Source organism: Dermacentor variabilis, chromosome 1 (assembly GCF_050947875.1).
Source record: "Dermacentor variabilis isolate Ectoservices chromosome 1, ASM5094787v1, whole genome shotgun sequence".
Taxonomy (NCBI): Eukaryota; Metazoa; Arthropoda; class Arachnida; order Ixodida; family Ixodidae; genus Dermacentor; species Dermacentor variabilis.
Window position 1 is genome coordinate 202,401,270 of NC_134568.1, and position 25,374 is coordinate 202,426,643.

The following is a 25,374-nucleotide window of genomic DNA, read 5'->3' on the forward strand; positions in this document are numbered from 1 at the left end:
GGACCAAGATTTGTGTGCAATTACCTTGTGGGGCGCCTTGGCCGGTTTTCAGTGTGCCGCCCGATTCGCAGGCCACAATCGTTGCCTTGGCTTTGTGTCGCATGGCGAATTGCGGCGCATTCTCACCGTCGCTCTCTCAACTAGTGCCTGTGCTCTACGCATGTGCACTCTGCGCGTATCCCTTTAGGGGTGATTGAGGGGCACCAAAGCTTGGAAGAGAAACAGAAGAGAGGAAAGGCAGGGAGGTTAACCAGACGGCACGTCTGGTTTGCTACCCTGCACTTAGGACAGGAAATATAGGACAAACTGCCTGTCTTTAGAATGTACTGAACGCCACACGCTATGTATACAGTTGGCATTTCAGTGTGTTTATACAGCTATGTGACTAACTTCAGCTAATATTTAATCTAAATAACGGAAAAGTCCGCGCTCGTAATTTCAGCCGGTGGATACACAGGGTTTTCTGTCGAAAGTAATCCTGTAACAAGGAATTATACTGAAGGTTTCTTCTTCAAGCTGCATAAGTAGCGCATATTAAAAGAAACAGTTCAATGTATAAACAAACTGCAAGTCTTTGACAGCACAAGTTACAACATTTTCTCCTTGTTTGCAGATGTGGTGACAGAGTATGTGCAAAAGATATTGTACAGCGTTCCGCAAGAAGACAAGGTGGGATCGGATTAGCAGCGTGCATCAAGGACAATTTCCAAGAAACGACGCTTTGGCCCGACTCAGCACGGTCTTTATATATATTTGGAAATTCTGTGCTTCTGAGGCGCATCAGTTCGTGTGCTAGCCTCGTTTATAGAAAAAAAAAAGCGCATCTGTAAGAGTTTTTGCAATTGAATTGCGTGCGAAAATGTATTCCCTGGTGTTAAAATGCATTTTAAAAGAGCAGAATAAGAACATGGGTTTACGGTAAACTTTTGTTTTTGTATCTGCGTGACTTAAGTAAATTTGTTTCCGAATTTATTCTTTTCTTTATGATAATATATCCTGCACTTCATGCCTTATTTTGTATTTGAAGGCTTTGTGCTTATGCAATGCACATCTGTTGTTTCCTGTTGACAATTTCGTAGGATGCTGCTCTGTATATTGCTGTAATGAGGTGGTACACTGTAAAGAACAGCTTACGCGTCATATCTTTGCGGTACTTAAGTTTTTCTGCTCGAAACGAATACCGAATTGTCTAAAAAATGCATTTCTGTTGTTCAAACAAAGAAGTGTTGATGTATTGGGATTGTACTGTGCTCTTGTATATGTGCTTATAGGTCATTGCATAAGAAGGGAACAGATGAAGACAGAAAAATTACGTACAGGATTCCACCACAGCCACTCCCCCCCTCATTTTTTTGGCTCATTGTTATTTTTCTCGCTAACAGGTGCAAATCACGTGCATTGCTCGTGAAAGCAACCAAATTTGTATCTCTCGCGCTTAGTTTCTGTAAGTGTGGGATAAGGTTGAGTCTGACATTTTCTGACCACAAATGCAGTTTAGCTTACTGCAATTATCTTGTATTTAGTCAGGTCTACTACTACTCATTTTAACTTGGAAACTGGGGAGATCTGGCGTTGTAAAAATCGAATCTTTTCATGCTGGCTTGTGTTATGAGCATTAAGCATTTTTTATGTTTCTGTTATCATATTCACGTACATTTTTCTCTTGAAGATACATCGCAAATAATGTAGAATACTGTGTATTTTTGTTACCATATATGCAACGAAATTGTATCCGTGCAGTTAGCATAATTGCTCAGATTTAACCGTAGTTAAGTGACAGCATAGTGCACTTTTGGCTGAGTTAAAGGTTATTTGGTTTCTTTTAATTGTTCTTCTGTCGCCAATATTATGGGAGTGTTCTAAAATAAATGAAAAAAAAGGTATCGCGATTTAATTGTGCGAGTGTTCAATTATTAACACTTCAAGGGGCACTGCGATGTCTTTTGTTTTGTAAAGTACATTCTTTCGTTACTTCCGTCTCTATTATGAGTACTTGCTGTATTTGCACTGACTTGAGGGACAAGAGTCGTATTCCTGTTTCTGCTGCGCTCTGTAAAGAAGCGAGGGCAGTGCGAATGATTGAGAGCATGCCATTTTTATTCGTTCTGTACGTGCTGACGAGCACAACCAAGCACTCGCGAAAACAAACGCATTTGTGAAATATTCAAACCACGGCGCAGTGCTCAGTACTGACAGCCCGTTTGTTGTGAGTGCGGATGACGCGTGTACATATATGTTGTTGTGATGAAGTGCTCGTAGCAAGTTGATGCTTTATAGTGTGGGCTGGCGCTCTTCTGCTATTTCCTTTTTGTAGATAAAGCCACTGTTGCTTGTATATTAGTGTTTGTATTCGAAATGCAAGAAGTAGACTTTCTCCAAAATGCCGTTGACAAAATTTTAGAAACTCCACGATCTGCACGGACTAGGACGTTACTGCCTGGATTTTGTGAACACGAGTGGCTTTCAATTCGAGCATTCAGTTTTGGTCAGTGAACTTTCATTAAGTCAAATTCAAGCACTTGTGTTTCTGAACAAGGGCGCGAAGTAGTGTTGTTTTTGTTAGTCATAATTAACCTGCTATACATTATGACTACGCTTTCAATTCAGCATAGAGTTAAGCAGGAAAGGTCACTGCTAAGACTTCCTGCTAAATGCCAGCGTGGACTTGTGATGACTCACTTGGTAGGGATTGTGATATCCTCGAGTAGGTTTGGGCTGGCACAAGACTCTTTACATAAATAGTGTTTATATATTTGCATGTTACTACTATGCTTTATTTTTGTTAGTTCTCAATGATATTGACCACATAAAAGCTTGTCAACCTTTTTCCGACTGTGCTGGAAATTTGGAGACAATTATTTTGTGTGGTGCCAAATATTGACTTTCAGTGTTTCTTAAAGACAAGCGGAACCCAAAGGGACCATATGAATGTGAATTTATTTTGTTTATTTTTTGCCCTACACTACGTTGCCAAAGCGAAATGGACTGTTTGTTGGGGAAAGTTGTGTTGTTTCCTTTTTCTTCTCACTCGTGGTTGCCCTCCTTGGCGAGGTAGGTGGTGAATATTTAGGCTGAGCGTGCTAGAAATGTCACGTTGATTCTGCAGCTTTGTTCACCTGCTTGCCGTTGCGCATACGTGCCGACAGTTCGGAGGGAGCCCCTGACCCTCAGGTCGCCCGTGCCGCTCGCGATTTTCCTGACGCGGAATTTGATTGCCGCTAGCTATTGCGCAAGGCCGAGTCGTACTTAGCGCTCGTATGCTACACTCGCTCGAAATAGCTTTGAGCAGTAGCTGTACATCTGAAAGACGCACACAGTCGGAAGTGGACAACGCCTGGAAGTAACTTTTGCCGGACGGACCGCCATTTGCCTTGCTGAAGCCTCCAGGAGTGTCGCAAAGTGCCTGAGTTGTTTGCCCTTTGTGTGTGTGTGTTCTTTCTTTTTCTTTGCGCTTGCGCTAGTCTGAACGTTTTTCAAATTTTTCAACGCTGCTTGTGGATTTGTGCTCGTGCGAACGCTCTCACACTTGTTCTTTCCCCTCCCATGTCCCTGTGCTCTTATATTTGGCAGCGATATGCGTGCCTTCGGTTTTAGCATTTGCTTTCGTCGCTCATGATGCACAAATGTTTCTAACACTAGAGAGCACGCTATTTTTGATAGCACACCTTAGTGCTGTCGTTGTTCACGATGCTGTTCAAGCTTTCTTCGTGTGAAAGTGTCTTGCATGACTGACTGGCTACTCTCATTGTGTACTGCCGGGTACTGGACAGTATGCTTATGTACTGTCAACAAATGTTGAAGCTGAACTGTTTGAGTAGTTTGCATCGGTTCTAAACACATTGCTGCCAAAGGTGCCTTATTGAGTGGAGGATGAGAAGTGTGTGATGATGGGAGATTTCGTTTGCAAACGCGAGTCATTTAGGTATGCCGGGAAATAAAATTTTTTCAACCTATAAACTTGTAGTTCTGACTGGCCCTTTACAACACTAGAATGACTTCTTCTGACGGCTTAAGTTAATATGCGTCGACTGCACGATAAAATATTGCCGATTTCTTTCGATTGTCCTTGCTGGCTAAGTTGGGCTGAGAAATATTTAACTCTAGCAGCAATGGAAGGTCTTGGATGCGCTGTATGTGATGGTGTTGGGCATCGATTGGCAGTGACGCTGCGTTTTTCCTCGTCCTGTGAGGTGAAGGGTGGAGGAAGGGCGGTGGGAAACGGGTGGTGAGGGGAGCAGGGAGGCCGTGGCGTTGAGCTCTTTTGTTGTTTCTCCTGCAAGTCGGTGCGCCCTCTCCTCGCTGCTATCTATCCCTCTCCTTCCTCTTCTGTCTCCTGCCGCGTTATTTCTTTTTTTTCGTTGGCTTCTCTTTCTGTTGTCTTTTGGCTCGCCGGTTCTCGCTCACTTCCTTTCTCGCCTTTCTGTGTGCGCTTTGTTTTCTCTTTTGGTGCGTTAGCGCAACCGCTTCGCTCCCCCCTTGCGCTTCGTCTCTTTCTTCCTCGACTTTTTTTCCTGCCTCCCGCTTTCCTCTCTCAACCATCCTCTCGGCCTTCTTTCTTTCCTCCTCCGTTCTCGCTTGCCTCCTATGTTTCTGTGTTTTGCTTTCTCTCTCTCTCTCCAGCGATGTGCGTTTCTGCACTCGCCTTTCCCGCGATAGTGTCTGTCCTCCCCCCGCCCCTCTGTCTTGCCTCTTGATTTTGTTTTTTTTCCTCCTCCGCCTCCTTCCTCCTCGATGTCTTTCTGCTTCCCCGTTCGCTTCGCGTCCTTTCTCGCCGGGCTGTCTTTTCGTTGTTGGCTTTTTCTACCCGCGGCCTTTCGCGAGGGGGCTCGCCTTTGGCGCGTACTGCGGCGGTGCGTCGTTGGTTTGCAGCAGCGGGATCCGCTTTTCTGCCCCTTCCCCCTCTCTCCTTTGTCTCTTTCGGAAGGGCGGGGAGGGAGGGACCAAAGAGAAGAGACGAGGGGGGATGGGTGGCAGGGAGGGCACGGCCAGGTTGCTTGGGAAAGGGGGTTCCCAGCCAGGCTGGTGGGCAGGGCGGTAGAGACGAGGGTGGAAAAGTGCTGCTGCTGCCTGTTCGCGCTGGGGGAGATTGCGGTGCTGCTCTGCTAGGCGACAGCGCTTTCAAGCTGGAGTCTGCCGACGAAGCGACTGACTCGCCGCTCGCGGAGCGGCGCGTTCTCAAGCGCAGTGACAAGGGCGGCTACATGTACTACCACATCGAGAAGTAAGTACCACGCGTGGCTGTGAACGCGATGTTGTCACTTAACGCGCCTTGGCGGCCTTGGCTGCTATAACGGGCTGTGGTCAGGCGCGAGCGTGTGTGCGCGCGCGCCATGGCCGCTTTCCAGTAGTTGTAGCCGCTTTGGCTTTCTCCTCGCGGCGCTAGAGGGCGCGAGACGAACATTGTAAGCAGTGGTGTGTGCGTCGTGCGTCTAGCTTCATTGTTTGTCTCGATAGCAGTAGTTTACGTTTCTTTTCCGTGTCATTTCATTTTGGTCTGCTTAATGCGAAGCTCATTAGCGCGCTCGTAGTCGTTCCTGACTGTAGGGCCACTCGAGTAGAAAGCTTCGCTCGTCTCGCGGTACTCGCGTTGTTCTGGAAAAGCTACGCTTCAGTGTTAGAGCATGCGTGGATACTGCTCGGTGGCTCGTCTTGCTAGCGTCTATGTGGTCCGCCGCATACAGGTAACACAAATGTCTCATAAAATTGACAATTCCTTTAGATGCAGTCCCAACTTAATCGTTGGGGGGACACGTGTTCAGCACAGGCACTGCGACCACACGTTTCCGTATTGAGTACACGGGCAAGTTGTGGCTATGGTAAATTGATTACAGAGCTCCAACGTACAGAATTCTGAGAAAGAACTCCGTGCCTCTCGTGTAGCATTGATTGCAGCTCACTTGAGAACGTTCACTTGATGAACGCTAGTTGGCTGCTTCTCAGCCAGCGTGTCGTAGTGATGTCCAGATGAACTGAATGTTACCGGAACTATAGTCCCGTTTCATACATAGCAGGCAACGTTACGAAGGCTAGATAGACTTCTCACGCACTGGCCGCCTTCGCTGCTAAAAATAGTGCGTCACGTATGAAAGAAGGGTATAGGTATATGCGTCATGTAATGTGATGCAACATTGTGTCATTCCTCTATATCGCAATATATGACGTACTTAATAAATAAGAGACGTCGCAGATATGAGCCTATTTATCACCGAAAGAGCGGAGCAATACGTTTCTCCAGCCCGCGGCCATAATGCACTGCTAGCGCGGGCGACGAAGACATCGTACGTCGTATACTGGAATCACAAAGGTGCACATATAATGTGTAGTTCCAAATTTGACGCAACGCTACGTCCACAAGTTGCAGTTCTAATATATGAAGAAGTTATTCTGCACAAGACGTCACGTATCAAAAACAAACGCACTGCAAAACGCGCAAAGTTACGCTAAGACCGCACTACTCGCGTGGCTTCCGCATCGTTGCCGGCGAAGTATGAAACTGGATGAAGGCGACTGTGTGACGGAAGCCCGTCGGGTCGGGATTATTCATTCTTGAAGGAAGTGGTCTGAAAACCAACCAGAAAAGGATTTAAAATCGTAACGTTTAGGCTTCCCCACGGGAGACTTGTTCACAATCGCATTGTGAAAAAGGTTCCCGTGGGGGAGACGAAACGTAACAAACGATTTTTAATTCTTTTCTGATTGGTGTCCTGGCCTCTTTCTTTAAGAATATGAAACAGCGTACACTCGCAAAACTTATGTGAATTATATAGGCATTAATCGAAGGGCAGGGCACCTACTTTTTAGTATTTGCTGACAGACTGGGCTTTATGACATAGATATGTTATGCACGCTCAGAATTGCCTAGTTCTTTGTTTACTTCCTTGCGCACTTTGAAAAAAAGTGGCAATGTCCTAAATAACCGACTAAGAATGTGCGTAATGTCATGCTGTAGTGCAACACTTTAAAATGCATACTTTTAATCGTACGTACTTGTTCAGGCTAAGACGTACGGAGATAAGGTTTGGCATATAGTCGAATAACCAAAGATGATATTCTCATCATTTGAAGGTTGTGGGGCAGTTCGCGTCGTCATAATTGCTAATCAAGGCTAATTTAGTGAAGCGCGTTAGTCTTCAGCATGGCTTTCAGCGCAAGAAATCATGGCTGGACTGGCCGCAGCCTAGTACACAGAAATTGAGGGGGGGGGGGGCACATGTGGCCCCTGCTACGCCCCTGTCTATGTCCTCACTTTGTCCTCGTCCTTAGCACTGTTCGTGCCTGAATACGAATAACCGACTACCCGGTGCTTTCACGCTAATAGTCGGAAGTTATTTCTGGAAATATTAAGAGATATTTGGCCGATAAATAAAAATCTGAAGAACCGCTGTGGCAAGTCTTCATTAATACGGATAAGAAAAGGAAATGAGTCCCGTGCACAGGAGCTTCGGTATGCATAGAGTCTCGGCATGTAAATCCGGTGGATGATTACTGAGGCAGATGTTGGGAATTTTTCCACTTTATATTAAAGTCGATTTAACGAAGTGAGGACGACACTCGAATTATTTCGTTAAATCGGCAAGTTTGGAAAGTCAAGCAATTGATTTTTCGGTTCTTCGCAATCTAACATTGCAGCGTATAGCGACACGCAAAAGCTAACACGGCATTGTATTTGCGGGTAATCCAACCATCTGTCGCATAAACCATGAAATAACGAAAGCAACCACCGCCGCCCCTACCGAGGCGGTGTTGAGTCCGCTGTTCCGTGCATGGGTGCGGCGTGCAGCCTCGTCATAGTAAAGCTAGGGCTGTGACTAGGGCGCCTAGATGTTTTAACGCGATAGCTTTACAGAGCACCCTCGAAGAAAAGCCCGTCTGTGTCAAAATTAGATAGAAATTACCGCTTGTTCACTCATTTATTTCAGGAAAAAACTCCTTTAAACCGAGTTCGGCCAAGTTTCGTTAATACGGTTTGATGACAACATTGAACCCTATGGGTACCTGCCAGGGAATGGAAATTGCTTGGTTAGATCGGGAACTTCGTAAAATTCGGTTTCGTTAGATCGAGTTTTAACTATTATTATTATGTTTTCGGGTTCTCACTAGAAAGTCAGCGCAAGGCAGAATGATTATCCGAGACGAACTGAGAACGGTTGAAATGAAAGTTTTGCACCCGCCAAAATTTATGCGTCAAGGTTAAGGCGACTTAGTTTATGCAGTAGAAGCTTGCGACAAACCCTGTAGGAAGCATCGGGAAAATGTAGAAGGGACACACTGAGCTAATAATTTTTCGAGAATAACGGTCCTTCTCATCCATGTGCAGTTAATAATAATAATAAGTGAAGCTTGCCGGTGAATGAAATTAGCTGTTTCACACGGATATATTTAGCGTAACGTATATTTAGCATATATTTATGGCGGAACAATATAGACACCCCTCCCAAGGTCGATCCAAATAGGTCGCTAAGCTTCGGGCGAAAAGTGCTTCAGAACAAATTGTCACCGTTATCAGCAAAGGTGGTTATGGGAGCAGCGATTGAAGCGCGACTATCTGGAGGGAACAGACATTTGGAAAGAAAAAAAAAATGTTTTTTAATTGAAACGAGACTCAGTTTGATTAAATCAACGAAAATGAAAAGCGTAATCAATTTTACATACGTGTGGTGCGAAAAGAAAAAAAAAAAGAACAACTCTATAGCGCGTGACCTATTGTCAATAAATGACTTTTCAGCGCACTTGCAATGCAATGCAGCTCTTGAAGTGGGCAGAAAGGCGCGGTCGTAAAGTTCACCTGTTACCATACGCCCTTCTCACACGTTGTGTTGTTTTGCTTGTCGACGTTTGTCGAATTTGGAGGCGTGGGTAGTTCCATCGCTTTCTAACCTGTTCAGTCAAAAGTAGTAAGTTACGACCGCCAGGTAATTGTTTAGTTTAACTGCTTTCATGTGGCTGCGATGGCCGACGCGCTTGGCGTCTGGCGATGGGACCAGCACTCTAACCCAAATCTTTCGCCAGTCTGCAAAGAAAGTAAGTTCTGTGCAGGGATGCGATTTCGACACCCGTACGGCTGTCCATCTGCTGCATCGCTTTCCGCGCTGTAAACTCGAAACGCCCATCATATCGAATGGCGGAGCATTTGAATATACAGCTCTAATGGCAGGCCACGAAAACAAATTTCGCCCGTTTGAGAACAACGTGATGTTACTTGTGTTTTTAACGGATATAGCGTCACAATATTCTTTCCTTCCGCCGGAAGTGTTCGCTCGTCACACAGATGGCGCTAAGCCCCATGAACCGCCAGGGTGTCTCGATATTCTCCTTGCCCGCCGCTCCGTACAGGGTGGAGAAAACCGCAGCGTCTACTATGGCGTTGGGCACGCGAATGGCGGACACACACAAGCGCCGGCAACGCGTCCCTACGGCGCCCATCAAATGCGTCCACTACGGCGTTCGCTATTCACATGCCCATCGCCGTAATAGACGCCGCGGTTGTCTCCACCTTGTACGGAGCGGCGGGCGAGAAGGACATCGAGGCACTCTATGAACCGCCATGTTTTGAACGTATGGGCTTCTGTGGCAGCTTCACTACCAAGTACACTTACTGTGCCCCTCCCCCCCTCTAAACATGTGTGGCGTGAATAGAGAGTGTGCGTTTTAACGAAATAACGACGAGTGATAAAGGGTGTGTAATTAGGAGCAGAATGTTTGTTACCAGATCAAGAAAGCGAAATCAACTTTCTGATTTTCCAGTGTGATGGTTGCGAGCATTCAATGAGTGCTCAAAAATCCTGTTTAGTGTCGGCGAGAAATAACATGCTGCGCATTAAAAAAAAGAGAAGACTTCTTCGCTTAAATTGCCAGATGATGCGGTTGACGATTTGAATGATTTGATTACGTATTCCAACCTGTGAGTGTAATAGTCGATGAATACATTGGAGGATATATCATAAGATAGATATATTTTCGGCAAAGAAAAAAAATCCTTTAGTACTGAGGTTTTACGCACCAAAACCGCGATTTGATGATGGATATACGCCGTATAGTGGGGGACTCCGCATTAATTTTGACCACCAGGGGATTTTTAACGCTTCCCCAATGCACGGGTCACGGGCGTTTTTTTGCATTTCGCCCCCCTGGAAATGCGGCCGCCGCGGCCGCGATTTCGTCCCGCGACCTCGTGCTTAGTAGTGCAACACCATAGCCGCAAAGCCACCACGTCAGGTAGAAAGAAAGATTGAGCGCAATGTGATCGTTAAGAGGACGCTAAAGAGAAAACTAAATCAGTTAGGTCTCTCATTGCATTTTCTCCAAACGTCTTTTTTCTCTTTTATTTCACGGTAATGGGTTCATTATTAGGTGAGAAAATGGAGGTAAATGTTCCTTCTTTTTCGTGCCGAAACTTCCGCGCTGATACGTCAGTGGGACGTCACGGCGTCAATTTTTTTTCTTATATGAGCCATTGCGGCTCAACGAAAGTTACCTGCAGAAAGAACAGCGCTTCAAGACAGGACTCCAAGGCGGAACTACACACACACACACTGCGCTAACAACTGCATGTTTATTATCTTGCTGAGCCTTTTATACAGAGCAGTAAAAGGCAATGCCAACCAGACCATGGAAAGAAAGCACACCTTGGTCAAAAGGGAAAGAAGGAAAAAGGGGAAAGACCTCGTGCCTAGCGCATTCTTGTTACAATGCAGTTTTCAAAAAATGATTTCTTTCTTGTACAGCTTAAGAGACGGGATGCTGATGCAACGAACATTTAAGCGGTTAATCTCAAAAGCCTCTAAGATTTCCCTGGTGCATTTATCAGGGTGTCTCTGCAATGCTTCACTCTGCGACAACATACCCTTACATTCACACTGCCGACAATAGAAGGCAAGGTTTCCACTGATTGCCAAGATTTTTTACATTGTTATATGCTCTCTAATCCTATCGTTGACGCAACGGCCTGACTGGCCAATGTATCGTGTTCGACATTTTAACGGCACGGAATACACTATCTCTTGCACACAGTCAACAGGGCGGTTTTTGTGATTAGTCATGCACGCTCGTTGAAACATCCTCGATAGCTACGGTTTCGTCATAACGGGCGATATCGGGGGTAAGGTAATTATCACACATGTAGACTAAGAAGAAATAATCATTCAATGCTTCTGCTATTTCCCATTTATCAGTTACAACTTCGTTGTTAACATATGTGCTCGAAACTGGACTTCTTTTGGACGAAAAGTGCTTCCTAAACTTATCTGGTGACGTCAGAAGGGAATTCTTCAAAACTTCGCTCTGATATTTTTCTTTCGCTTTCTTCAAACTGTCCTTTAGCTTCATACGCATCTCAGTTATTATCTTGTCTATGCAAGACACTGACAGTCTAGTCTTTTGTCGTTTCCTTGTCTTTTCCACTTTACGTCCTAGGCGTGCGATTTCTTTCGTCATCCAGGGGTTCAATTGGTTGAGTATCTTGCGTTTATGGAGAGCAAATTCATCAATAAATTTAGTCACTATGTCTTTGAAGAAGTGCCACGATTCGTCGACAGAGCACTCATTTTGTTGAAAAAGTGTTAATAAATAGGAAAAAGTATCGTCTAACGTGTCTAGAATGTCCACGTCACTATCATGTGAAAACACAGGTACAACGCTGGTCTTTTTATCGAACTTCTTAACAAAGCATAGATAGAGACACTATCTTATGGTCTGATATTAAATCATAAATTTGCACATCTGGACTACGGCGGTCTATGCCTCAACTAGCAAGAAAAAGATGTAAGATTGCGCTAGAGTCGTTTTGAATACTAGTGGGAATTGTTACGAACTGCGTCAGATCATGGAACAGTAAAAAAAAAAATTAAATTATGGGGTTTTACGTGCCAAAACCACTTTATGATTATGAGGCACGCCGTAGTGGACGAATCCGAAAGCTTTGGCCACCTGGGGTTCTTTAACGTGCGCCTAAATCTAAGGACACGGGTGTTTCTGCATTTCGCCTGCATCGATATGCGGCCGCCGTTGCCGGGATTCGATCCCGCGACCTCGCGCTCAGCAGCCCATCACCACAGACAGTGAGCAACCACGGCGGGTATGGAACAGTAAAACATCAAGAAGAGGTACGGGAGCACTTGTGAGGGCGTCGGCAAACTCTTCTCTCCAATTCACCATAGGAAACTGAAAATCACCACCCAATAATATATGGCAAGCATTAGTTTTATACATGCACAAAAATTCGTTTAGTTGTTCCGCAAGCTCGTCACAACAATTGGCTGGACGATAAAAAACCCAAATGACAGTATTGAGCTCATATAGAAAAACTTTAACGATAACACTTTCGATTCCCTTGATGTCGGGCAATTGCAAACAGAATGGCGACGCCGCCACCGCGTGAATCTCTGTCGCGGTATATCCTGTAGCCCGGTGGTGTTATTTCAAAATCTTTAAATCTCGGTGTAACAAGGCTTCTATTATTATTAGCACATGTGGCCTGCGCGCCATTACTACGCTTTCTAGTTCGACAGCTTTGTTTACTAAGCTTTGGGCGCTTATGCTCAGACATCGAAACTGTTTTGTTTCTTCGCTTCTGCGTCAGTGTTTATCACGAAGCCTGCTACTGCGCCGACCGAGCGGAACCCAAGGTAAGCTTCCATAGAAGCCCATACGTTCAACACAAGGCGATTAATCGGCGGTCCATGGGGCTTAGAGCCATCTTTGTGACGAGGGAACACTTCTGGCGGAAGAAAAAACTATGTGACGCCATATCCATTAGAAACAGAAGTGACGTCATTTCGTTCTCGCAGGCGCGAAATTTATTTTGGTAGCCTGCCATTAGAGCTGTATATTCAAGTGCCCCGCCATTCGATATGATGGGCGTTTTGAGTATTCTGGGCGGAGAGCAATGCAGGAAAAGGCCAGCCGTACGGGTGTCGAAATCGCACCCCTGTACAGCACAGACTTTCTTTGGAGGCCGACGAAAACTTTAGGTGTAGAGTGCTTGTCTTATCGTCGGACGCCAAGCCCGTCAGCCACCGCAGTCGCACGAAAACGACTAATGTAAACAATTGTCTGGCGGTCGTTATTACTTTTGACTGAACAAGGTAAAAAAACGATAAAGCTACCCGCGTCATCAAGTTCATACATATGTCGATAGGCAAAACAGCACAACGTGTGAGGTGGAGGGGGGGGGGGGGCGTATTGTAACGGGTGAACTTTACGAGCGCGTAAAGTTCACACTTCAAGAGATGCATTGCATTGCAAGTGATAGCGGTTGGGCGCTGAAAAAAGGTATTTAGGTATTTATTGATAATAATAATGAAAAATAATAATAAAATAAAAATTATGCAAATCCCACGAACTGTGGGAATCGATGTAAGCGAAGCTTTCTGTGCTGTTTACTTTCATTTACGATAATTAGCGGTGATGTTGACGGTGGAAGTTTAATTTCTTCAACGCTTAGTTTAACACGAGAGTGGTGAGTTGATGTTAAACATTACCTTGTGTGCACCACTGCTGTTTGTCTGCGTAGTACACAGAACACACAGGGAGAAGTGTTTGCTTGAGGCGTTGTGCGCCATAATTCATAACCTCTGAGAGGGTTGAGGATTGTCATTGCCTCACATGGCACGTCGCATCGTGGCACAAGTATTAAACTTGAATTCTATTATGAGACTACGTGCCAAAACCACAATCCGATTATGAGGCATGCCGTAGTGGCGGAGTCCGGATTAATTTTGACACCATGGTCTATTCTCTTAACGTGTCCCTAAATCTAAGTGCATGAGCGTTTTTTCCTTCGCCCCCGTCGAAATGCGGCTGCCGCGGTGGGGATCGATTCCGCGACCTCTAGCAATGCTGTAGCCGCAAATCTACCGCGGCGAACACAGAAGTGTTGATTTGACGTTCGACCGCTTCCGTAACGTCTCCTGGACCCTGCGGTGCGCTTTAATTAATGCGGCTCTGCTTCTGCCCGCCCTGCGTAATCTGTCCGCTTGACATATTTGCATGGTGTTTATTTTTCAGAAATAGCAGCAACGTGCTGTACCGTGCCTTTAATTTAAGCTTATCCAGTCTCCCCAAAGCGCTGTCGTATAGTAGGAGGGTTTCCTTGCCTTCTGACGTCAACCCCCCCCCCCCCCCCCGCCCTTGTAGAGGTTCGGCCTCTTATCCTCTCTCCTCTCTACAGTTCTATCTACGTCCCCTCAGGACACGTACGTTAGTAGAAAAGGAAGCACTGCAGTTTCTGCAATGCCTTTGAGGGGGGTCACAGATAAGTACAGCTGTCAAGATGCTAATGTGGCGACGCCCAGGGAGCTCCAGAGGGCATTGTGCTCATTGGACGCGGTGGGGTCCAAACGGGCGTCGCCGTTTCTCTCTGACTCGCTCCTGTCATGTATACACACGTTCTGACCTCCCCCCCCCCCCCCCCCCGACGCGTTGTGCCAGACAGTAGCAGCAGCAATTGGAAATTCGAAGGAAGAGGCAAAGAAACTTTCGCCTTAATGGAGTTGACTTTTCCTTAGTCGTCACGCATATATATAATTGATTAGGAATTTTACTTTTGTGGAGTGAATCTGCGTTTCGCTTCAAATAAAAAAAAAATGTTTTTTCTTTCCCAATGCTTGCTCCCTTCAAACATAGTAGCACTTCAATCGCTGCTCCCATAACCACACTTGCTGACGTCGGTGACAGTTCGTTCTGAATCGCTTTTCGCCCGAAGCTTCGCGACCTATTGGGATTGACCTTCTGGAACCATTTCAGCGCCCATTCATACATTTGGTTACCAATTCTAATCTTGTCGTATGTTAGTTTCACCTTGGCGAGTGCTTTTCTACTATCGGACGCGCTATAGCCGATAAATTCTTCAGGATTTGCCTGGTGGCTGCCGAGAAGTCCTTTGGCACAAAAAAAGCAGTTGCTTTTACCTTAAAACAGTTCTTCAGCGTACTTCGTTTTTCTCGGTTGTCTATGAGTTTTAAAATTAGCGGTTTTGATATATTTGGCTGCGCGCCTCCTACCCTATGCAATCTTTCCACAGAATTCACCTTTATACCGAGATTATTTTTGAACAAACCTTCAACTACGATTGATTGAAGTGAGCCCTGTGTTTCCTCCGATCTTCCAGGGATTCCAAAAACCAGAAGCTTGTTTCGCCTACCTCTGTCTTGAAAACTCGCTAAGCTTTTTTCCAGTTCCTGAACAGTTTTTTTTTCGAGACTGGATACTTTTGTACCCAGTTCCTTAACGACTGACACTGATGTTTTAACCAGGCACGTACCCAGGTGGTTCTATGCTACCGGGGCTTAGCCGAGAGACGAGAACTAGGAGTCGGATTCCTGATTAATAAGAATATAGCTGGTAACATACAGGAATTCTGTAGCATTAACGAGAGGGTGGCAGGTCTTGTTGTGAAACTTAATAAGATGTACAAAATGAAGGTTGTATAGGTCTACGCCCCTACGTCCAGTCATGATGACCAGGAAGTCGAAAGCTTCTATGAAGACGTGGAATCGGCGATGGGTAAAGTCAAAACAAAATACACCATACTGATGGGCGACTTCAATGCCAAGACAGGCAAGAAGCAGGCTGGAGACAAGGCACTGGGGGAATATGGAATAGGCACTAGGAATAGCAGGGGAGAGTTATTAGTAGAGTTTGCGGAACAGAATAATATGCGGATAATGAATACCTCCTTCCGCAAGCGGGATAGCCGAAAGTGGACGTGGAGGAGCCCGAACGGCGAGTCTAGAAATGAAATAGACTTCATACTCTGCGCTAACCCTGGCATCATACAAGATATGGACGTGCTCAGCAAGGTGCGCTGCAGTGACCATAGGATGGTAAGAACTCGAATTAGCCTAGACCTGAGGAGGGAACGGAAGAAACTGGTACATAAGAAGCCGATCAATGAGTTAGCGGTAAGAGGGAAAATAGAGGAATTCCAGATCAAGCTACAGAACAGGTATTCGGCTTTAACTCAGGAAGAGGACCTTAGTGCTGAAGCAGAGAACGACAATCTTGTGGATATCATTAAGGAGTGTGCAATAGAAGTCGGTGGTAACTTCGTTAGAAAGGATACCAGTAAGCTATCGCAGGAGACGAAAGATCTGATCAAGAAACGCCAATGTATGAAAGCCTCTAACCCTATAGCTAGAATAGAACTGGCAGAACTTTCGAAGTTAATCAACAAGCGTAAGACAGCTGACATAAGGAAGTATAATATGGATAGAATTGAACATGCGCTCAGGAATGGAGGAAGCCTAAAAGCAGTGAAGAAGAAACTAGGAATTGGCAAGAATCAGACGTATGCGTTAAGAGACAAAGCCGGCAATATCATTACTAATATGGATGAGATAGTTCAAGTGGCTGAGGAGTTCTATAGAAATTTACGCAGTACCAGTGGCACCCACGACGATAATGGAAGAGAGAATAGTCTAGAGGAATTCGAAATCCCACAGGTAACGCCGGAAGAAGTAAAGAAAGCCTTGGGAGCTATGCAAAGGGGGAAGGCAGCTGGGGAGGATCAGGTAACAGCAGATTTGTTGAAGGATGGTGGGCAGATTGCCCTAGAGAAACTGGCCACCCGGTATACGCAATGCCTCATGACTTCGAGCGTACCGGAATCTTGGAAAAACGCTAAAATAATCCTAATCCATAAGAAAAAGGACGCCAAAGACTTGAAAAATTATAGACCGATCAGCTTACTGTCCGTTGCCTACAAAGTATTTACTAAGGTAATTGCAAATAGAATCAGGAACACCTTAGACTCCCGTCAACCAAAGGACCAGGCAGGATTCCGTAAAGGCTACTCAACAATAGACCATATTCACACTATCAGGTGATAGAAAAATGTGCGGAATATAACCAACCTTTATATATCGCTTTTATTGATTACGAGAAAGCGTTTCATTCAGTCGAAACCTCAGCAGTCATGGAGGCATTGCGGAATCGGGGTGTAGACGAGCCGTATGTAAAATACTAAAACATATCTATAGCGGCTCCACAGCCACCATAGTCCTCCATAAAGAAATCAACAAAATCTCAATAAAGAAAGGCGTCAGGCAGGGAGATAGGATCTCTCCAATGCTGTTTACAGCGTGTTTACAGGAGGTATTCAGGGACCTGGATTGGGAAGAATTGGGCATAAGAGTTAATGGAGAATACCTTAGTAACTTGCGATTCGCTGAAGATATTGCCTTGCTTAGTAACTCAGGGGACCAATTGCAATGCATGCTCACTGACCTGGAGAGGCAAAGCAGAAGAGTGGGTCTAAAAATTAATCTGCAGAAAATTAAAGTAATGTTTAACAGCCTCGGAAGAGAACAGCAGTTTACGATAGGTAGCGAGGCACTGGAAGTGGTAAGGGAATAGATCTACTTCGGACAGGTAGTGACTGCTGATGGGGATCATGAGACTGAAATAATCAGAAGAATAAGAATGGGCTGGGGTGCGTTTGGCTGGCATTCTCAGATCATGAACAGCAGGTTGCCATTATCCCTCAAGAGAAAAGTGTATAACAGCTGTGTCTTACCAGTACTCACGTACGGGGCAGTAACCTGGAGGCTTACGAAAAGGGTTCTACTTAAATTGAGGACGACGCAACGAGCTATGGAAAGAAGAATGATGGGTGTAACGTTAAGGGATAAGGAAAAAGCAGATTGCCTGAGGGAACAAACGCGAGTTAATGACATCTTAGTTGAAATCAAGAAAAAGAAATGGGGGGGGGGGGGGGCATGGGCAGGACATGTAATGAGGAGGGAAGTTAACCGATGGTCATTAAGGGTTACGGACTGGATTCCAAGGGAAGGGAAGCGTAGCAGGGGGTGGCAAAAAGTAAGGTGGGCGGATGAGATTAAGAAGTTTGCAAGGACATGGTCACAAATAGTACATGACCGGGGTAGTTGGAGAAGTATGGGAGAGGCCTTTGCCCTGCAGTGGGCGTAACCAGGCTGATGATGATGATGATGATGATGTACCCAGGATGGGGGGTCCCCCCCAAAAGAAAACGTCCCCCCCCGTCCCCCCCACGTCCCGTCCCCCCCCAAAAAAACTTAGGCGGCACACCCCCTCCCCCCTCCCACGCCACCACTCCTCACACACATTCCTAAAGCGCCGCCAAATCAAATATTGAGACTCAACAGCTATTCGGCGGTTACCATTTTTCTGCCCTTTTCTCTCCTTTTGGATGGCGGTAGTTATCGGGATCTCCTGGGGTGTGAAGGCCAGCTTTGTCATCGATTCGGTGCCCGCGCGATTAACTCGAGCTGCATTCAGTTGTCACCATCTATTCAACGTTCACGCGCATCGCTGTTGCTTCGTTAGTTTAGCCTCCTTTGTTTAGACTGATCCAGGGACCAGGAAAAGGATTCAGTTCGTAGTGAGCTGGTGTGTATGCTCGTGGAACGAGTTGCGGCCGGAGAAAACTCCAGTTGCGTTTAACTTTTCTTTTTGCTTCATTATTTCCTCGAGTGACGGCTCGCCGTGGTGCTGGAAGATCCTCAGAGATAAGGTGGAAAATAAAATCATGCGAAACAGCGTCCATCATGAAACCCTGCAATAACCGTTAAACTGATAAGCAATATGAATGTCACTCGTTGCCTCGTCTCGTTTTCCCCTATTGGTACAGAACTTGTTATGCAGAATGCCAACTGGAAACGAGTCTCAAGGAGTTGAGAAATTAAGCGATCTGCTAAGGGAGAGGCGATGCGACGGCAAAACAGGAAGGAAAAGCGAAAATTAACAAATTTAACCATTGTTTGTGAAAATATTTGTTGATCAAGATCTTTTTATTTGAAAAGTATAGAAAACGCCGCCTGAAGTGGAGAATGATTCCGTGTGATTTGAAAGACGCTTCTGTAGTTCAGTCGAGCCGCCTGACGTAGCCACTTCTCTGTTGTGCTTATGACGAAGCTGCTAGGAAAACACACGAGGGAGCAACCCTTGTTTCTGTACCCTTATGGCGGACTGACGCAGCCCAACACTTAAGTAAGCTAGCGCACCATATGACATTGGGGAAGTGGCACACACCTGAATTCGCCCAACATCGATTGCGTTCCCTCAATCCATCTATGCAACTACGGCTGTTACCAGGGCTTCCGCGTAATGAGGAAACAATGCTGTGCCGCTTACGCTTGGGCGTCGCATTCACCAATGCATATACGTTTTTGATTGGAATGGCTGATAGCGCCGAGTGCAAGGCCTGTGGTGTCGAGGAAACTATAGAACATCTACGATGCTACTGCCCATGTTTTGAAAATGATAGACATGACCTCTGCACAGCTCTCAATCAGTAGATAGAAAACCGTTCACCTTGAACAAGATCTTGGGGCCTCGCATATCGCAGCTACAAAAGGCCACAAAAGCGCTGCTGCGATATTTGAAAGCTACCGGATTGAGTCAGCGTCTGGGATCCCGACTGAGTGACCGAACGATATCCCCATTTGACTTTCTCTTCTTTTAATCTTTCCGTCCCCTTTTCCCTTTCGCCAGTGTAGGGTAGCCAACCGGGCTCAGTACTGGTTAACCTCCCTACCTTTCATTTATAATTTGCTCTTCCTCTCTCTCTCCCTCCCTCTCTCCCCCCTCTCTCTCTCTCTCTGCTGTGCTTATGTGGGTGTTTTAACCTTTAGCGGTGGACGCAGTACGTCTAGAACCGCAGCGTCCGGCGTCCTGCGCGGTTGTATGGGACTGGCGGCCACGCATCGTTACGCAACATTACAATACGAGTTGGTTTTCGCACTTCGTAGAGCAGTAAACGAGGGTTCCAAAAGAACCTGTGATTGTTCCGCAAATATATATTTCTCTATAATTCTTCCAGAGCTTATTCAATAAACGTTACTAGAAATCGTTATTTTACATTCTCGCTTGTTTACTTGTTCTTGGCAGTGCGCTTCCTGCGCTTCTTTGCTACGCGAGTCCATTTGATGTGGTTCTTTGTTTCTCAAGATGTATCTCACAGGCGTACCTGTGAGACACACCTTATTTCATTTCTCTTTTGCGGGTTTACGCGTCTTTATGGCGAACGGTGGGCATTATTCGCATTTGTACTTGTAAAGGTGCACCCCCCCCTCTCTCATTTGCACAGGAAAGTTACCCTGGGTACATGGCTGGTTTCAACCTTCTTGAGTTTCAACCCTATCTCATCTAATCGTTTATGCATAGTCTTTTGGTCCTCAAGAAGTTCCTTTAATAATTGTTTGGTAGACGGACCTGGATTGGATTCTATGTCGCCTCAAAGTTTCAGCAACGACAGCACTATATTGCGCACATGCAGGTAACACAAACACACGCTGTTGGGGCACGTGAACTGGACAAAGCAAGGATCGCGAGATTTGACTGTAGAATGTTTGTTACTAACCTGCATCAAGTTAAGTAACGGGTTGGTCGTAGCTGTGACAGGCGGCCAGCCGACGTGCCCACTAGAGGCATGCCGAGATGTCGAGTTGCTTATATGCGTGGCATAGTCGATGATCTAGGTCAGTTACTCACAAAGGACCCTAGTCATGAGAAGAAAACTTGCAGAAGAATAAAAATGGGTTAGAGTGCATACGGCAGTCATCACCAAATCCTTAATGGGAGCTTACCACTGTTGTTGAAAAGAAAGGTGTACAGTCTTTGCATTTTACAGGTGCTAACATATCAGGCAGAAATTTGGAGGTTAACAAAGAAGCTCAAGAACAAGTTCAGCAACGCGCATAGTGCGATGGAACGAAAAATGTTAGGCGCAACGTTAGGAGGCATTAGGAAGAGGGTGGTGTGGATCAGAGAACAAACGGGGATAGCCGATAATTTAGTTGACATTGAGAGAAAAAAAGCTCCAGCCGTGTGATGCGTAGGGTCGATAACCGGTGGCCTATAAAGTTACAGAATAGATGCCAAGAGAATCGAAAGTGCAATCAAGGACGACGGAGAATTATGTGACGCGACGGAATTTGGAAATTTGCGGGCATTGGGATGGTGCCAGCTGACACAAAACTGGTGCAATTGGTGATCGTTGGGAGAGAGAGCGAAAGAAATAATATTTATTATTCCCTAAGGAACTGAGGCCCCAGTCCGGGACTCCTGGCCCAAGACGTTTTTGACATGCTGCACCAGGAGTGGCCACCATAGTTTTTCAAATTTTCGTGGGGGGTGGCCTACTCCTCCCAGCTGCCGGGACGCTAGCCGCTTGGTAGTTTCTAATGTATATTGGCTTTCTGATGATGGAGTTGGTGGGGCACTCCCACGAGGTGTGTTTATTGATGGACAGACCTCGCAGTGTTTGCATGTGGGGTAGCCTAGGTCCCTGTTAATGAATATAGTGTGGAGTGAGTAATGCGTGAGTTTGTGCTTTTCGTATAATTGAGTCGTTCTCTCTCGAATGCGTGTAGAATAGTGTGTTGGCAAGTGTTGATGCTCCCCTGTTTCACTTAAATATATGTAGCCTTTCGTTCCGCTGCATATTCCACTCTTTCCTGGGAGAGGGCTTCGTACTGCAGTGGACATAAAACAGTTTCATGATGAACCTCCCTTGGGAGGTTCATCTTCAATGAACGGCGCAGAGCAGCGTCTCCGAGTTGGTTGCGCTACACCGGCTATCTCAGAGGCTCAGCACAGTGTGCGACTCCCAAGAGTGCGAAGCGTGATTATGTTTTGCTTACATCTCTTCGGATTTTGATATTATGCTCAAAGTGGTACTGTTTGTGGCTTTAGTTTGTAGTGGTCGGTAAACTATCCCCAATTTGACATGAATTATCGCTAAGTAAATCGCTGATCATCAAAATTTAAATTTTGTCGCCAAACTAAGGTTAATGCCGCTGAATTTAGCCAGATGATTGCCAAAATATCAAGACTGCTGCCCTTGGAAACATTGGCTGTTACGCCCGTTGATTGGTCCATTGGTACGATACGAACGATGCCTACCGATGAGGTACGATGCCTCATGGATTCAGCAAATACACCCATTGATGTACACAGAATATTGCACAGCATTTTTTACTGAGCTTATTCGTCGTCGTGTGAACATGGGGGACGGAGGATGGCATGGTGGGAGGGAGGGGGGCTTGCTACGATGCAATATAATTGATGTTAATACGTTACCGAAGTAGTGCACGAGCAATACGTTACGCTTGTCAGAACGTATAATGCATTGCGGAGGGCATGCTTATGCTCTTCTGGACTAATCTTGCCAGACCTTGCATTTTGCTGCACGCAATATCGACGACCGGGCTGTTCAAAGTAGTTGTGCCACAACGTGAACCTGTGGAGAACTATCGTCTGGTCGCTTCTATGCCGCGCTTAATTAAAAACAGCTACAATGGTGGAGGTTGAGTTTGTGCAAGGAACGCGTCGAAATAGTAGATCACTTGTGAAAAAGAAAAATGAGTGTGGCATCTTGCGGAATAGATGGCTAAGCGAGATCTATAAGCAGGCCTCAACACAACCTGTGTAGTTAGTTTAGTTACACTGCCTTATTCGTCGGTGTGCTCGGGCGGAGCAGTTGGTGTCGTGCCTCCGCTAGGCTAGATGCGCCCGTAGGTCCCACTCTCCTCTTGCTCTTCGTGCTTAGCTTCTTTCCGTTTCTCTCTCTATTCTCCTTTTTCTCACTCCGTACCTTTTTCAAGCTCACATTGTGTGAGAGATTGAACAAGTAACAGCGTTTAATTATAAGCGCTGCATATGACGGCTTTTCCTTAACAGCTCTGACGCTACTGCCTTTACGTAGTGCATTTTTTTTAGTCTTGCGGCGAGCGTTAGTAAACTTTCGCGCCAAGTGCGACCGTATATGAAACAGTACGGCAAGCGAGTGCAGTGTATTACTTCTTTTGTTGACTGGTTGTCACATTTTATTCTTATTGGTTTCGTCAAACTGAAGCTTCTTGTATCTGCTTTTTTTTTTTGCTCTCTCTATTTTTTCTTTTTTTTTTTTTGAGACCGGAATGATCTCACTTTATTATTTCTGTGCTTTCTTTCTTGCCTGTTCATCTCTCGGAAAACCAGCTCGGCACTCAGGTGAGTCATCATCCTTTGAGCCTCTTCTCTGTTCTCGAGCATTCTCTCAATAGCTCTCTTTCCCTACTGGTATTCAGCGGTGAGCTGTTATTGGTGGAGAAGCCAAAGTTGAGAGTGAACGGGTAGTTGTGACATTCGTATTACTATCGCGTTCTCTACTTTAGTGTCATGATGAAGCGCACAAACGGTGCGTTATTACCGTCTGCCTCAAGCAAGAGCACGGCGAGGTTTCAAGCACTGAGATCGATACGAGGGGTAAGGTATTCACTTCGCTCCCGCATGGGATCGTTGCTTGCTTTTCGCGAGTGTAGGAGGGACGGGTAGCGTGTTTTTAAATAAGGAAAAAAAAAGAAAAAGATTGAGCAGAATGGACGCGAAACACTGGCAAGGATTCGATGTTCGATGCATTTTGTAACCCACACTAAAATAGCGCGTGTGGAACGCTTGCGTAGAGCCCGCCTAGCAACCGGAAGACAATTTGTTCTTGCTAAAATCAGCTTTTTCTTATATCGGGTGTTTCAGCGAACACTTCTAAAATATTTTTAACATTGCCTGTGGCAGATAGCACAATTCTAGTCCATTAGCTGGTAAACTCGATGAGGCGGACATTACTTGCGCAAGAAACTGAAATGCATAATCGACGAATTAAAAAAAAATTCACTACTTAACGTTTTAACTAGTTCCATTACAGCACATGTTGCAATTTACAACTTCTAGCCGGGGAGTTCGCAGGGTGAATCCACTTAGAACGAATTCTCAGGATGACACGAGTTTCGGTATATTAATTCACGAACTTCCGGAGAGATGCATTGGCGTTCCAGCTACTTTTGTGCTTCATTGCATAAAACGACGTTCTGTTAAGAAAGTATGGGGAACGACAGTGCATTTTTACCGCAAGTTTGAAGGCGCATATCTCGTAAATGGTGTCATCCACAGAATTCTTTTCAAGTGGATAGGCATGGCAGTCTCACCCGCTAGAATTTATGAATTGCAATATGTGCGATAATGTAATTATTAAATCTAAATTTTTGTGCAAGTCCACCTCTTAGAGTAGACCAGCTCATGTACTAGAAATGTGGTATCTACCACAGGCAATAAAAAAAATTGAGTGTTCGATGAAACACCCTGTATATATCTTACCTGGTGTCGGGTTTGCGATTATGAAAATCTCTCATTATTTATTTATTTAATTTATCCCTCGCCTGGTGGTGGCCGGGGATACCTACACACTGCTCTGTAATTATTGTTTATCGTTCTTAAAAAGGGTACGAATGCTTAAAACGGAAAAGCTACATTTCGATACATCGATGGGAACGACAGCTCCCCTATGCGAACTTCAGAGTGGAGAGAAGTGTAGCGGATTATATTTGATTACATTAGATACGATTGAAGAAGTACCTTTGAACTCCTGGACTACTTTTTTAAACTTTTTTGCTTATGACTTATGTTATTGCTGGGGTGCTGCAGCGTTATAAGCTTTGTACCTTAAGTTTTCATGATGTCAATTTTAAAAAGTTTCTTATAAGCTCCACTAAGAGAATGAACGAGAACGATGCTTTTATAAGTCAACAAACACATGACGTTCTTTTTTTTATTCTTTAGGTGCAGTAATTATGTTCAAATGGGTGCAGCTGTTATTTCAGTTAGAGAGGTATCATTTGTTTCGGTACAGGGAATAGGAGTTGTCCATACGTCACAAGTTGCAGACAACGGACTTCTTTTGAATGGTGCAAAGATAGTAACCTCACCTTGAAGGCTGCTAAGACTAAAGTCGCGACTTTCACACTCAAAACAGCGAGCTTTCCTTTTTCTTATTCTGTAGATTGTGTACCATTGTGTAAGGTCTGTGAGATCAATGGTCTCGGTGTACTTTTTGACACAACCTTACATTTTTCTGCTCACACTAAACGCTTTCCAATATGGTGTATGCGCCCCCTTGGCTCTGATTGCAGACTATCGAGGGAATTCCATTCTCCTACACCGTCCTACAAGTTGTACATAACAATATGTCTTGCTCAACTGGAATACTTGTGGGTCGTCTGGAATGGCATGTCTAGATCCAGCAGTGACATTATAGATCGGTCCAGAAAACGTTTCTAAGGGTATATCATCACCGCTTTGCTAACACGAACACTGGACCTTGTTCTAGAACTGTTGGATTATTGTCGTTGCCCTTACTTCGCTGCCAACGTAATCGCGCTGACATTCTGTTTCTTTTCCAACTCCTTCACGGTATCCTCACTTGCCCTGAACTCCTCAGCTGTATGATGTTTCGCATTCCGCGCAAGATCACCAGAGATCATAGACCTTTCCAAGTTCCTGCATGCCGTCACCAACACTCAACCGTCTAGAGAATGCTGAGTCTTTATAACACTTATTTTCGTGATCTCGAAATTTTTCATA

The 25,374-nt window shown here is 45.3% G+C and overlaps 2 protein-coding genes across 5 annotated transcripts in view; both read left to right on the forward strand.

The window, feature by feature from the left end:
- The window catches only part of mnd (L-type amino acid transporter minidiscs), a 136,887-nt gene extending 132,930 nt beyond the window's left edge, over positions 1 to 3,957 (forward strand). For both annotated transcript variants that reach the window (XM_075703398.1, XM_075703392.1), the window contains exon 10: positions 614 to 3,957. In XM_075703398.1, the coding sequence (XP_075559513.1) occupies positions 614 to 684 (71 nt within the window). In that variant the 3' untranslated portion in view covers positions 685 to 3,957. The remainder of the gene's footprint in view (positions 1 to 613) is intronic.
- A 715-nt stretch (positions 3,958 to 4,672) lies between these two features.
- The window catches only part of LOC142591028 (uncharacterized), a 35,829-nt gene continuing 15,127 nt past the window's right edge, over positions 4,673 to 25,374 (forward strand). Inside the window, exons 1-2 of one of the 3 annotated variants that reach the window (XM_075703407.1) lie at positions 4,673 to 5,221; positions 22,960 to 22,971. In XM_075703407.1, coding sequence (XP_075559522.1) covers positions 5,202 to 5,221; positions 22,960 to 22,971 — 32 coding nt within the window. In that variant the 5' untranslated portion in view covers positions 4,673 to 5,201. Of the gene's footprint in view, positions 5,222 to 5,305; positions 5,682 to 22,959; positions 22,972 to 25,374 lie in introns of those variants that run through there. The other 2 variants (XM_075703413.1, XM_075703419.1) reach the window with 2 other exon arrangements.